Source organism: Pinus tabuliformis, chromosome 3_1 (assembly GCF_031772625.1).
Source record: "Pinus tabuliformis cultivar Carrire ecotype Pingquan chromosome 3_1, CPIR1, whole genome shotgun sequence".
Classification (NCBI taxonomy): domain Eukaryota; kingdom Viridiplantae; phylum Streptophyta; class Pinopsida; order Pinales; family Pinaceae; genus Pinus; species Pinus tabuliformis.
In genome coordinates, this window is record NC_142301.1 from 927,309,927 (window position 1) to 927,324,466 (window position 14,540).

The 14,540-nt window shown below is 38.2% G+C and overlaps 1 protein-coding gene across 1 annotated transcript in view; it reads right to left on the bottom strand.

Annotated features, from left to right (window-relative positions):
• LOC149190781 (uncharacterized) overlaps positions 1-3,597 on the bottom strand; it is a 229,592-nt gene extending 225,995 nt beyond the window's left edge. Inside the window, exons 1-2 of the mRNA XM_089410591.1 lie at positions 3,580-3,597; positions 3,237-3,392 (exon numbers count right to left, since the gene is read on the bottom strand). Of these exons, the coding sequence (XP_089266717.1) occupies positions 3,237-3,392; positions 3,580-3,597 (174 nt within the window). The remainder of the gene's footprint in view (positions 1-3,236; positions 3,393-3,579) is intronic.
• Positions 3,598-14,540: the final 10,943 nt, after the last annotated feature.

Below are 14,540 nucleotides of genomic sequence, written 5' to 3' on the forward strand. Positions count from 1 at the left end.
TCACCTTATCACTCCCATTCAGTTAAATGCCCTTTCCCATAAACATACATTCAACATATAGAATTCTGGAAATGAAATTTTCAAATTAAAACACATGGGACTGTCAACACATGCTGAAAATAAATATGAACATAAACAGACCAACAACACACAAAAATACACACAGATTTTTGGTCAACTTAGACCTAGGCAAAACCACTTCAATATTCTACGGGGAAAACCTGTTAGAGAGCTCTTCAAATTTATTTATCTTTTAAGTTCAGGAAAAATATATTTGCAGACAAAAGAAAACAACAAAATACAACTTATCTCTTCAGCCCAAAACACCTTGAAAACCGTGCCCACTTTGCCTCGATTTCCATGCCCACTTGAAGCTGAAAATATGTATTGTACGGATACATACCTGTACTGTATGAATTTCATACGAACTATATGGATTTCCGTACCGTTGTACAAACTGTGCAGAATTTTCAAAAAAAAATCTCAAAAACTTCTCTCAAACGACATGCAGCTCACAGCGTTAAATGTTGTTCGTACTGTACCTTTTGTTGTCTTCTATACCTTGATTTTTGTGCCCAGCTTTGCCCAGAAATCACTCCTTTAGCTTGCTGCAACAAATTTCTCCTTCAGGACTTTTCTCCAACTCTTAGCCTCCTTTCTCCAGTCTGCTCATGAAAAATGGATGCAGTCTCTCTTTTCTTTTCCCCTGTTTGTTTCCCTAAACGACTTTTGGGCAAGCCTAAGATATAATGGCCCAGATTCATTTAAATCAAGGGATGAGAATAAACGTGCATTTAATTCTCACTTTCTATTTTTTAACTCACCCATTAAATAAAGTACCCACATTGTACTTTATCTCTAAAGTCACTTTTCACTTTATAATTTAACATTGACTTTACCACTTATAAAGTCACTTTCACTTTATAAAGTCACACTTAGGAAAAGAATTATTTTGGACCCTTTTCCCTAGGTAGAGACTAACCCATGGGGAACCACTTGTCCAAGATACATTAAAAATCAACAAAATTTAAGTTAAAAAAATAAATTTGAAAAGCTAACTTCAAAACATTAAAGTCAAAAAAATAAAAAATAAATTTTGAAACCTAAACCATATCGCAACCTCAACCTATCGACTAAACTAAACCTATTTCATACACACTAAACTAAACCTACCGCATACTACACACTACACTACACGACAACAGCAAAGGTAAACACTATTACAGAGACACGACAACAAAGGTAAACACAACTTGCGAAGGTTGCAGGTAAACATTGAGCTTGAGCAAAAGTTGCAGGTAAACACAGGTTGTGAGGGTTGCAATTAAGAGTCGATCGAAGTCTAAGACAGTGGGCGAAGGTAAGCGTTGAGCAAAGAACTCCATTCATGGCGGCAAAGGTAAACAGAACCAAGAGAACTTGAGCGAAGGTTGCATGTGAGGTAAAAGTCAAGCAACAGGGTGAAGTCTGAGACTCTTAATTCGGGATTTATTGTTAAATTTTAATGACATATTCATTTTTATAACTTATAGTCACTATACTCCATGAATTAATTTTCCTTCAATTTGAACTTGTCTCTTTCTCCATTTTGGTGAAAACCCTTTTCTTGGCATGAATCATTGAAATTTCCCTATGCCAAAATCACCACGACTTTAGTACCATGTTAAATATATGCAAGAGACAAGTAGGAGAGATAAGATGATATATCAATGTGCTACTAAATTATTAGTGGTGTTGTCTATATACGTAGCAAGTTCCATTATTCATTTTAGGAACCAATCAACTAATTTCCTGAATACATTAACATAAACATCATCTATTATATATAACGTTTTCACTTTATGACATTATTACTTTTGTACATAACATTCGTTACTCCTGAAATAAACATCATAATGGCTAACTCATCTTTAACGCTTAATGTTCTAAGGTAAATAGATGGAATGGTAATACTCTTTGTGCTCTGTAAATAATAGTGATTCTGAATGATTATGATGTACATTAAATTAATGACAGGTCTCGCAAGTTTCTTAATTTCTAGACTCTTAATTTGAGATTTATAATTAAATTTTAATGACTTGTTCATGTTTACAGTTTATTAAATTTTACATTTAGTCTTTAAAGTTTAGCTGCTATTTAAATTTTGTAATGATTCATCATGCATCGTAGAATGATTATGTAGACAGTAGTAGAATGTAGGCTATAGCAGACTAATAACACTTCTTAAGTCCTTGACAATGGGCAATGATGACGAGATTTGTTTTTGTGATGCGAAATGATGATTAGATAGTATTAGACTTTAGTATATTATTTTGTAATTTGAATTTCAAATAGTAATAGTTTTAATTTTTATATTTTAATTTATCATTCATGTTTATGCTGAATTACTAAATTTTATTTTAATTTTAATTTTTTAATAAATATAAAAATTAGTTGTTACACTCGCCTTCCCCAACCTGATGCCCCTGAAAATTTGGGGGTACACTCTAGCTGTTCCGGAAACTCATCCCACCGTACCCCCATCCCCCGTCCCCACAGCCAGTGCAACATAACAGAATACCATGGGTTAATACCATGGGTCTTTTTCTTCTTTTATTAAAGTGACTTATAATATTATTTTTCCTTGGTAACCTTTTAATTAATTAAATCCTCGATATGACATCATTGCTTTTTATGATATGGCCTATGGGAATTGCTAGACTACTTAGTTACTCTCTGTTCCCAATGCTCAAAAAAGGGAACATTATAGAGGAGTAGACAGATGGTGCTGATGAAATACGATGTAGCCTACCCTCTAAGCCATAGACTTCATATTGCAGTACTTCCAGCCTCCTCCCTTTCCCGTTTTTCTTACAAGCATTTAGATGTTTTTTCATAGAAGAAATACAAGAGGATCTTATTCCAATATTGATGTATACTCAGAAGCAACTCTCATATATTTTAAATTTTGTCACCTTTTCTGCATCTTTCCCTGCTTACAAGTATAGCTGAGGCAGCCTCTACTTTGTACATTTAACAAAGAAGCTTGTTACTTGAGAACATACATTTTGAGCATGTGCACTATGTTATTTATTAACTCTATATAAATAATCTGATGTCAGTTCTGTAAAAATAATGTGCATTTGTAAGCTCAGGCCCTTGTATTTTAGTGATCCTTGACAGACCAAGAAAATATCAGATCGTCTTCAAAAGAAAACAACACAATAATGAATCTATCCCACAGAGAGTCAACTAACCATTTTACCAAGAAGAAATGCAGCTGTTGCACCAGCAGTAGATCCCATAGAGTCTGCAACAAATCCAATAGGCAGCCCAAACAGGTAACCACCTCCTATCTGCAACACATATGCAGCAGCAAATATAGTAAAAAACCAAAACGGTAAAGCATGAACCTCTAAATACAAAACCCACTAACTTTTCAGCTTAGGAAAATCGCCTCATGCATAAATTCCTAGAATACATAAATAAAAACAAACAGACCATACCATCCAATGGTTGTGGACGCCAGTAAAAGTTTAACCAGTCCTCCTTATTGAGAAATTATTATGAATAGATTAGGCATTAAAAATGAATAATCACCTTATTGCTACTTATCATGTGATCGGTGTGACATTGGAATTCATTAGAACAGCTCTTATTCATTTTTGGACCGTTGTTTGCTAGTGTATGTGTAAATTTTGTTAGTATCAGTAAAATAAACACTTCAAATTTTAAAGGCATAAAAAGGAAAGCAGAACTGACTCACTCAAAGTGACTAAGAATGTGAGCATAATTCCTTCATTGATAATTAAAAAAAGGCATAATTTATATACATATTCTCAGATGAGAATATGCAGTGAACAGGAATCGTGAAAAGAAATAGTAGTGCACAAGGTAAAGTATCTAAGATATCTCCAATCCAAATTCAATTGGTTTAGAGCCTCTAGCATTAAGAAGGAACCCTTCTTGAAGTTTGAACCCTTTCATGATTAACGTAGTGCTTAAGGTTATGAATAGTGCTGCTAGAGCATAGAACAAAGCAGAGAGTAGGAGTCTAGGAGTGGTCCTTCCCAAAAATGTTCATGAAGCAAACCATTCCAGTGACCATTCCATACACACACATATATACTAGATTTAAGCATCAACCAATTAGCACAAATCTCAAGACTTTATAGCAAGCACTTAAACATCTAGAAATTACAAAGTCATATAAACATCACTCCTGATTCAGAAAAACGGTTAAAAATTTAGGCATACATATTTAACCTGTGTGGGGAGTGTCCAGGGCAGTGCCATGAAGCACATCTGCCTAGATCAATGTTGAAAACTTGGAATCAGCAAAAAATAGGTGACTATCCAAAAAACATCGTTTTGGAAAAATTGGTGAAGAAATCGTAAAAAAATGGCAAACATAAAAAAATACATAATATATTCATTTTTTTAAATTTAAAACATGTAAAGCAACAACAAAATTAGATAAACACATTGGCACATAAATATGGAAAAAGCGCTGATCTATATATATATATATATAATCTATGTTGAAACACAAATTTGATAAACACATTGGCACATATATCAGCTCTTTTTCCATATTTATGTGCCAATGTGTTTATCTAATTTGTGTTTCAACATCGATTTTATATATATATATAATCAATGTTGAAACTGTAGCTTGAAAAGTGATACTGTATTGGTTAGGTGCCATGGCATGTAGTCAATCACCTAAATTAACTTCTACAACTAAATTTAAATATTTCCTAAGTTTGAACCTTAGGTTAATGCCAATAATTTAATATTGACTTTACTGGAGAACTTTTAGGTCAATGATAGATTAAGTCTTGACTATTGATCTCAAGAGTGGAGAAGCAATCTCAGTCCTCTATCACTTTGGAGATTAGGTCAACCGCTATATGATGAGGAAATCGAGCTATTGAGGGTGCACTTGACTTGGCACAAAAGAGAATGGGCCTTCAGCAGAAAATCAGAGGGTCGAACTGACAACAAAAGAGGAACAGCACACAAGTTGACTTCAATAGCAGCTAACAGGGTGAAAATATCAGGTTGTACAGCCACAAATTTGCAGGGTTGAATAGGCCGAATTTGTTGGGTCATACAGCAATTTCTCTAAGCCAAATAAGGAAAAGTCTGAGTTTTCTGTTGTTGTAATTTTCTGCGAAATTTCCCTTGCTGTAATCATCATTTTCAGAGGTTGAATAGAGCAAAAGTTTGTTGGTTTCTCCACAATGGGGTTTCTAGGGTAAAATTATGTCATATTGTTAATGTGGTTGGTTTTATTGTTGTTTTTTCTTTTGTTGCGCATGTTAAGTTACGAACCCAGTGTGTTTGGTGTATAAAAAATCAGATCTGAATTTTATTTTTTGTTCTGAAAATATTTTATTGGGCACTAAATTTGTAATATCCCCAATTTTTGGATTGCCTTGTGGTGAGATTCGGAGGGATTTCCAGAGCTTATGTCAGCCAGGTCACAAGAGTAGGATTACATTATTAGTGGCAGTGTGTTTGGTGTATAAAAAATCAGATCTGAATTTTATTTTTTGTTCTGAAAATATTTTATTGGGCACTAAATCTGTAATATCCCCAATTTTTGGATTGCCTTGTGGTGAGATTAGGAGGGATTTCCAGAGCTTATGTCAGCCAGGTCACAAGAGTAGGATTACATTATTAGTGGGTCGGAGGGTTTTCAGAAGTTTTATGGCTAAGTTACCGGAAACACCTGAAGAAATTGCAGAATACGATCCTTGTTCGAAACGCCGTAAAAACGTTTTTGTGCTGTTTCAAAAAATCGAAAACTTCAGATTTGGAATTGGATATGTTTCCAAGTGTTTTTAATTTTTTTGGATCTGTTTCCAGATTTAAATAGTGATCGGAATCCACACTTAAAATGTTAAAACACATGAAAATTTGTTCAAAAATTTATACAAACGGAAAAAGATAGATGTTCAAAATTACAAACAGAAGGGTTTGATTAATGTCTTCATAAAGAGATTTATTTGAGCGATAATTTTCAGTTTGGTTAAGGTTTTGTTAATTGTCATTGATTTTTCTCTTGATTTCATAAATCCCTCCAATATAACAAATCTTCTCTAGCCAATCTTTTGCCTGCATATAGTCAAGAGACCAAGTTGACATTGAAAAGATTGAAATGTTCAAATAGGTCTTGACAGAATATCCCATTGATCCCATGGGCCTTTTAATTGTCATGCAAGGAAAATAGATACCATCTGCCATGCATGACACATTCTTTGAAGGAGTTGGACCTGAAAGCACAAAGGTTGTAGCATTTCTAATTACACTACTAATGATGATGATAATATGTTGAATGTTATAATAAACGCTAATGATGATGACAATGTTTATGCTGAATTGATGATTATGATTTGTTTATGTTGAATTCATGATGATAATTATGTATTTTTAGATATAGAATCCAGATTCTAAAAGATGAAAGGTAATATATATATATATATATATATATATATATATATATATGCCGTTTCCTTGCCATATCGTATCCAGATTCCTGGATTCGATATCGTAATATATATATATATATATATATATATATATATATATATATATATATATATGCCGTTTCCTTGCCATATCGTATCCAGATTTTTTGAAAATTTGTCGTATCCGTTTCAAACCCCGTATTTGTATCTGTTGCCGTATCCGTTTCAATGCAACTTAGTTTTATGGGGGACAATTGGGATTGATTACCATTTTTCATCATTAGCATCAGTTCTGCATAGTTTGATCTTCGTTCCACTGCATTCCGAAAATTTCTAATAAACGGATTTATTAACAGGCATATTTTAATTAATTACACTTAAGGTGTTGTTTCAGGATAATTAATTACACTTAAGAGCTCCCATGACAGTTAATAATATAGTTTTTGAGTCATCAAACACAAGTCAGTGAAAATCTCTAGGAACTACTGATAGAGGAAGAAGCGCGAGAGGAAGTAGCACAAGAGGACAGAGCTCATTTTCTAGAAACTTACAATCTGACTCAAGGGGATCATCCTGGGTTAATTGTTAGGGATGTGGAGGACCGCATTTTCAGCGTGATTGTCCAGAAGCCTCATCAGTTGTAACACATAGAGCAGGAAAAGGGTCATCATCAAATACCCAAGGCAATCATAGAATCCATGCAGTAGTCAACAACAACCAGGGAGAACATCAGCCCACTGTAGTGGAATCCTAAGGTACTATTAACAGCATAAAACTCAAAATATTTTTTGCTATTGGTGCTACTGATAGTTTCATTTCATCTTATGCATTAAATAAGTGTGGGTTGGCTGCCTACAAGCAAAACAAATTCAGACAAGTGGAAATTGCTTTAGGAGAACTTCAATTCATAGATTTAAGTGTTGAGGAATGCAAAGTTGATCTATGGATTTGTTCGACTAAGTTAAAAGTATATGTCACAACCCTAGGAACTTATGACCTCGTCATAGGGATGGATTGGTTAGAAACTCATCAAGCTTGGGTAGATTGTTATGGGAAACGAATTCTCTGCATAAACGATGAAGGAGAGACAATCCAACTCCAAGGTATTAAGAGCATGGAAAATTTTAGGGGCTAATGTTCGCCCAGTGGGCTAATTTTCCATGATTTTTCCACAAAAAAGATTCGCCAATTTCCAATTTTATAAAAGACGATTCGCCCAAATTTTAGAATATAAAATTATTTTACCTTAAAAATCGCCAACATTATAGAGAGACTATATATAAAATAATTATAAATTTGATTAATTTTACAAATATATCAATAAACATTTATAATTTGCATATTAGGGATTAGTGAGATTCGCCAATGTTTTAAACTTCAAGAAAATTTTCCATCCTTAAAATTTTCCTTGATTAAGAGGAAGGTATCTTTACGCTTCACATTGGTAATGCAAACGAAGCGTTGCTTAAGAAAAGGATGTCGGGTATATGCCATACAGGAAGTAAGCAAGGAGAAAGGACTGTCCTTGGAGCAATATCCGATGCTATCTAAATTTCTGAATGTTTTTCCAAAGGAACTCCCAGGATTACCACCTGAATGGGAGCTTGATCTTACAATAGAAATGAAACCTGGTACAGAGCCAATCTCTAAAACACCCTACAGAATGACGGCCCCTAAACTTTAAGAGTTATGAATCTAGTTGAAAGAACTATTGGATATAGGACACATCCAACCTAGTACCTCTTCTTGGGGTGCACTTGTAATTTTTGTCAAGAAGAAGGATGGTTCCTTGTGGATATGCATAGACTATCGAGACTTAAATCGATCTACAGTAAAAAATCGGTATCCAATGCCTTGAATTGATGACCTCTTCGACCAAATGAAAGGAGCTTTTGTCTTTTCAAAATTCGATCTACGATCAAGTTATCATCAGTTAAGAATTAAGGAAAGTGATAACTTCAAGACTGTGGTTTGAACACGCTTTGAGCATTATGACTTCACAATGGTACCATTTGGGTTGACCAATGCACCAACAGTGTTCATGAACCTTGTGAATAGTGTTTTCCACAAATATCTCGCACAATTTGTACAAGTCTTCTTAGATGATATTCTCATTTACTCCAAAAATGAAAAGGAGCATGAAGAACATTTGCGAATAATATTATCTTGTCTCAGGGAACACCAGTTATATGGAAAGTTATCTAAGTGTTCCTTCTTTCAAAAGAAGATTCATTACATAAGACATATTATATATGGTGAAGGGATCTCAATAGATCTTGAGAAGGTAAAAGCGTGTTGAAATTTCTAAGTCTGACACATTAGAAATCCCTACTACATTATCTGATTTATTTCACCTACTTGTTTATTCCATTAACAAGTTATTTATACATAAAAATACTGAAAATCAACACAACTGCAGCCTTAACTCATATACAGATCAACAACTGAAATACTAGACAAACACACACGGGACACCGTTATTTTTGGACAATCGTCCCCGAAAAAACCCAATGCGGGAAAACCGGTGTAGTAGTTGTAAGGGTTTTATTATTAAGCAGATTCTGAATACAACTTGGGTGCCAGAAATGGCTCATCCTTAAGAGAATATCCTTGGCAGCAATACCTCTATTCGGAGACAGATATTCCAGCAAATCAGCAGTCGGATGAACAATCCTATAGTGATTACAGCAGTTGCTTGTGTTGGACAGCAAAAGTTGCTCCACACATTCCTCTAGAACTGCGTCACCCTCTCTCGACTAATCTGCTCTCAGTCTGCCCCACATACTTCCTCAACGCAGCCTCTGAAGCTCTCTGCATCAATTGCGTCAGCCTCTATGGCCTTTGCGTCGACTTCTTTGGCCCTCTGCGTCCTTTGCGTTGGCTTCCTTAGCCTCTGCATTAACCCTTGTTGCCTCTGCGTCAGCCTTTCTGGGTTCTGTGTTGACTCTTCCGGCACTCTGCTGCCTCTCTGATATGTATTCCTCGACCTCTTGTCGAGCTGCCCCTCATTGCAACAGATCACTTGTTCAAATTTTTTTAGCAAGCCCCACTCCAGAAAATCGAACTAACTGATCAATCTTGGTGTATCTCCAACTGACCCTCAAGCCTCCTCTTATACTTTCCCTGTTGAGTCTTCAATGGCCGAGATTAAGTCTCTAATCAATAGCTAAGATTAGATTTGGCTTAATCCATGTCATTTAGAACATTCTCACCCAGTTTTATATTAATACCCATTAATATTTTGATTTTCCTAAGTTTAGACTTAGGAACTCCATTAAAAATATTAATTATTTTAATATCTCTCTAACCGAGTGGAATTTCCCCAAACCATTTCTGGGACTTGGAGATCTCATGTGCTTTAGTCTCTCCACCAATTTTCATGGCTAGAGCACATCCGATGCTACCACAAATCAACACTCCCTTTTAGCGAGGAATGTGCTCTAGTAATGCTCCACCACTAAACATCACACTGATCCTTCCGCACCGGTACCTGTCTTGATGTTTGGCCTACTGCCCAACATCCACTACTCTGTTTCTTCCTGTACTGCTACCCATGACCCTACCACTGCCACTGCTACATTTGTATTGCATCTCACTCTCAACATGTTGCATCATGCGGCCCATAGCACTGCCAATGCTAACTGTTGCACTGCAACTCAGTTACCGAGAGGCAAGTAACTAATCTACCCAAATTCTGACATCCTTATCAGTCTGGAAGCCTATTGATGTTGAAGCTACCTCGACTGCTATCCTGTGCTCCCTCTGCTGCATCTGTGCTGCTGCAACCACCTATGTGCCTCTCGCACAACTGCAAACACCTTTGTGCCTCTTGCACTGCTGCAACCACCTTTGTGCCTCTCCCACTACTGCAACCCCCACTACGCTGCTACAGATCTTTTCACTCTAGCACTGCCTTCTCGCTCCATCGCATCTTGCTTCTACCCGACATTCATCATCCTACTACTGTCGTTACGGGCTCCCATAGGTGGATATGATCCAAGAGTTTGGGCACCTCAAGGATCCTGCCCTCAGTATGTAGTCCTCCTGACTACAACTCGATGTCTCCCCACCTCTTCTCTAGATGTGCATGAGCACTCATGGCATAGTCATCATTAGTGTCGACTTCTTTCTCCGCCTTAGCGAGAGCTGCGTTGGAGTCAGAAGCCTCTCCCTTGTTCTTTTTCCTGGGACACTAGGATGCATAGTGACCCAGCTCCCCACAATGGAAGCACTTCACATTGGAGATATCCTTCTTCTTCCTCTTCCCCTGTTGTCCCGCAGATGCTAAAGCTGCATCCTCCTCCTCTTTCTTGATTCGACCTCCTTTGCCACTACTCTCCACCTTAGTCAACCGTATGGTCTCTTCTTAGCGAAGAGCTGCCCACATCTCTTCCCATCTTGGAAGATTAGCTCTACCCAAAATGCATTGGACAAATGTCTCCCACTCCTCGGAGACTGCATTTAGGGTGGTCCTTTTCATGAACTCCTGATCTAGCGTGGCCCTTATGGAAGTAAGTTGGTCACAAATCTCCTGCAATCTGAGGAGGTATAGATCTATCTGTTCCACCCTCTGCATCTGATACGACCATACTTGATTCTCCAATAGCATCTTCCGCTGCACGGAAGTGCCTTGATACAATGTCATCAAAGTATCCCACATCTCCTTTGTTGTGTTCTTTTCAGCAATATGTGGTACGACATGATCCTTGACCCCATCAAGGATTATGCCCTTTTCCCTTTCCATCGCATCCTCATAATTTTCATTATCAGCCGGGTCGACTGGGATAGCCACAGTTCTCAAGGCAAAGCCCTTGATGCGATGTCTATCCAGGACTTCCAGGATTCTGGCCTTCCAGATGACAAAGTTGGAAGCCCCATCCAACCTGTCCTGATCCCTCAATTCGTTCACTGCCATCTTCGCTCTTCTTCTGGACTCCCTATGCGTTTTGACTTCCCTCCTAGAAATCTCCCTCTAAGACCTGATTTCCCTATTGGAAATCTTCCTGCCAACCGTCGAACTACTCCTCTCCAATCCTCTTTGTAACTGCAACTCGGATTTGGATTTCTTGGCTAGAAATCCGTCAAGGTAGCGACTCCCTCTACCTTGGTTCTATCTTGTAGGTGTTGACTTTGGGTAGCATCGGATGTGCTCTAGCCACGAAATTTGGTGGAGAGGTTGAGGCACGTGAGATCTCCAAATCAGGAAATATTAAAATAATTAATATTTTTAATGGAGTCCCTAAGTCTAAACTTAGGGAAAATAAAATATTAATGTGTATTAATATGAATCTGTGTTAGAATGGTCCAAAAGACATGGATCAAGCTAGATCTAATCTTAGCCATTGATTAGGGACTTAATCTCGGTTGTTGATATGTCAACAGGAACAATATAATAGGAGGTTTGAGGGTCACTTGGAGAATACACCAGAGTGATCAGTCATTCTATTCTCTAGAGCGGAGTCAAGGATCATGTCATCACCCATAATGACCCAGCTCCCGACAATGGAAGCACTTCACCTTGGAGATATCCTTCTTCTTCCTCTTCCCCTGTTGTTCCGCAGATGCTAGAGACGCATCCTCCTCCTCCTCTTTCTTGATTCGACCTCCTTTGCCACTACTCTCCACCTTGGTCAACCATCTGATCTCTTCTTGGCAAAGAGATTCCCACATCTCTTCCCATCCTGAAGATTAGCTCTACCCAAAATGCATTGGACAAATGTCTCCCACTCCTCAAAGACTTCATTCAGGGTGGTCCTTACCATGAACTCTTGATCCGACGTGGGCCCTATGGAAGTAAGTTGGTCATAAATCTCCTGCAATCTGAGGAGGTATAGATCTATCCATTCCCCCTTCTGCATCTGATACGACTGCAGCTGATTCTCCACTAGCATCTTTCACTGCACGGAAGTGCCCTAATACAATGTCGTCAAAGTATCCCACATCTCCTTTGTTGTGTTATTTTCAGCAATATGTGGTACGACATGATCCTTGACCCCATCAAGGATTATGCACTTTGCCCTCGCCATCGCATCCTCATACTTTTCATTATCAGCTGGGTCGACTGGGATAGCCATGGTTCTCAAGGCGAAGCCCTTGATGTGATGTCTATCAAGGACTTCTAGGATCCTAGCCTTTTAGATGACAAAGTTGGAAGCCCCGTCCAATCTGTCCTGATCCCTCAGTCTGCTCACTACCATCTCTGCTCTTCTTCTGGACTCCCTATGAGTTTTGACTTCCCTCTAAGACCTGATTTCCCTGTTGGAAATCTTCCTTCCAACCAACGAACCACTCCTCTCCAATCCTCTTTGCAACTGCAACCCGGATCTGGATTTCTTAGCTAGAAATCTGTCAAGGCAACGACTCCCTCTACTTTGGTTCTGTCCTGTTAAGTATTGTTCTGCTTCGATAGAAACAGCACCCCACCAGCTTCCTAATCCACAATCTACCCACAACTCTATAGGCCCCGACAACTAAAGAAACTGAGCCTTCTAGCTGTGCGCAATCCCGACAAAGGCTGAATCGCTCCTCTAGCCAATTGCGTCAAGCCTACCTGGCTAAGTAGGATGACATGGTTCTTCGTCAGCCTCTTCTGCCTCTCTCTGCCTCTCTCTGCCTCTGCGCTGGGCATCTCTCTGGCTCGAAATGATGACGCAGGCCCTTTGCGTCACTCCTCCGTTGCCTTCTTCGTAGGAGTAGCTCTGTCTCTCGAGACACCTGCTATTGCTACAAATTTCCGATATTGTTGATGCCTTTAGTCCTCCTGTGATTTGCAACGCTTTGATACCATGTTGAAATTTCTAAGTCTGACACATTAGAAATCCCTACTACATTATCTAGTGTATTTCACCTACTTGTTTATTCCATTAACATGTTATTGATACATATAAATACTAAAAATAAACACAAATGCAGCCTTAACTCATATACAGATCAGCAACTAAAATACTAGACAAACACATAAGGGACACCATTATTTTTGGACAAACGTCCCCGAAAAAACCCAATGCGGGAAAATCGGTGCAACAGTTTTGAGGGTTTTATTATTAAGCAGATTTTGAATACAACTAGGGTGCCAGAAATGGCTCACCCTTCAGAGAATATCCTTGGCAGCAATACCTCTATCCGAAGACAAATATTCCGACAAATCAGCAGCCGGATGAACAATCCTACAGTGACTGTGGCAGTTCCTTGTGCTGGACAGCGAAAGCTGCTCCACACACTCCTCTGAAACTGTGTCACCCTCTCCCGGCTAATCTACTCTTAGTCTGCCCCACAGACTTCCTCAGCGCAGCCTCTAAATCTCTCTGCATCAACTGCGTCAGCCTCTATGGCCTCTACGTCAGCTTGTTTGGCCCTCTGCGTCCTCTGCGTTGACTTCCTTAGCCTCTACGTCAACCCTTGTTGCCTCTGTGTCAGCCTTCCTAGGCTCTGTGCTGCCTCTCTGATATGTATTCCTCGGCCTTTTGCCAAGCTGCCCCTCACTACAACAGATCACTTGTTTGAATTTTCTCAACAAGCCCTGCTCCAGAAAATCGAAATGAATGATCAATCTTGGTGTATCTCCAATTGACCCTCAAGCCTCCCCTTATATTTTTCCTATTGAGTCTTCAACGGTTGAGATTAAGTCTCTAATCAACAACGAAGATTAGATTTGGCTTGATCCATGTCATTTAGAACATTCTCACCCAGTTTTATATTAATACCCATTAATATTTTGATTTTCCTAAGTTTAGACTTAGGAACTCCATTAAAAATATTAATTATTTTAATATCTCTCTAACTGGGTGGAATTTCCCCAAACTATTTCTAGGTCTTGGAGATATCATGTGCTTTAGCCTCTCCACCAATTTTCATGGATAGAAGCACATCCGATGCTACCACAAATCAACAAAGCAATCATGGATTTGATGATACCAAAAAATGCGCATGAAGTACGAAGTTTTATGGGTTTAGTTGGAACCTATCAAAGGTTTGTAGAAGGGTTCTCAGAAATTGCAAAGCCTATCACAACCCTCCAACGTAAAGGAGTTAGATATGAATGGATTGAAGAATGTCACATGTCATTCTCTGAACTTAAAAGATTGT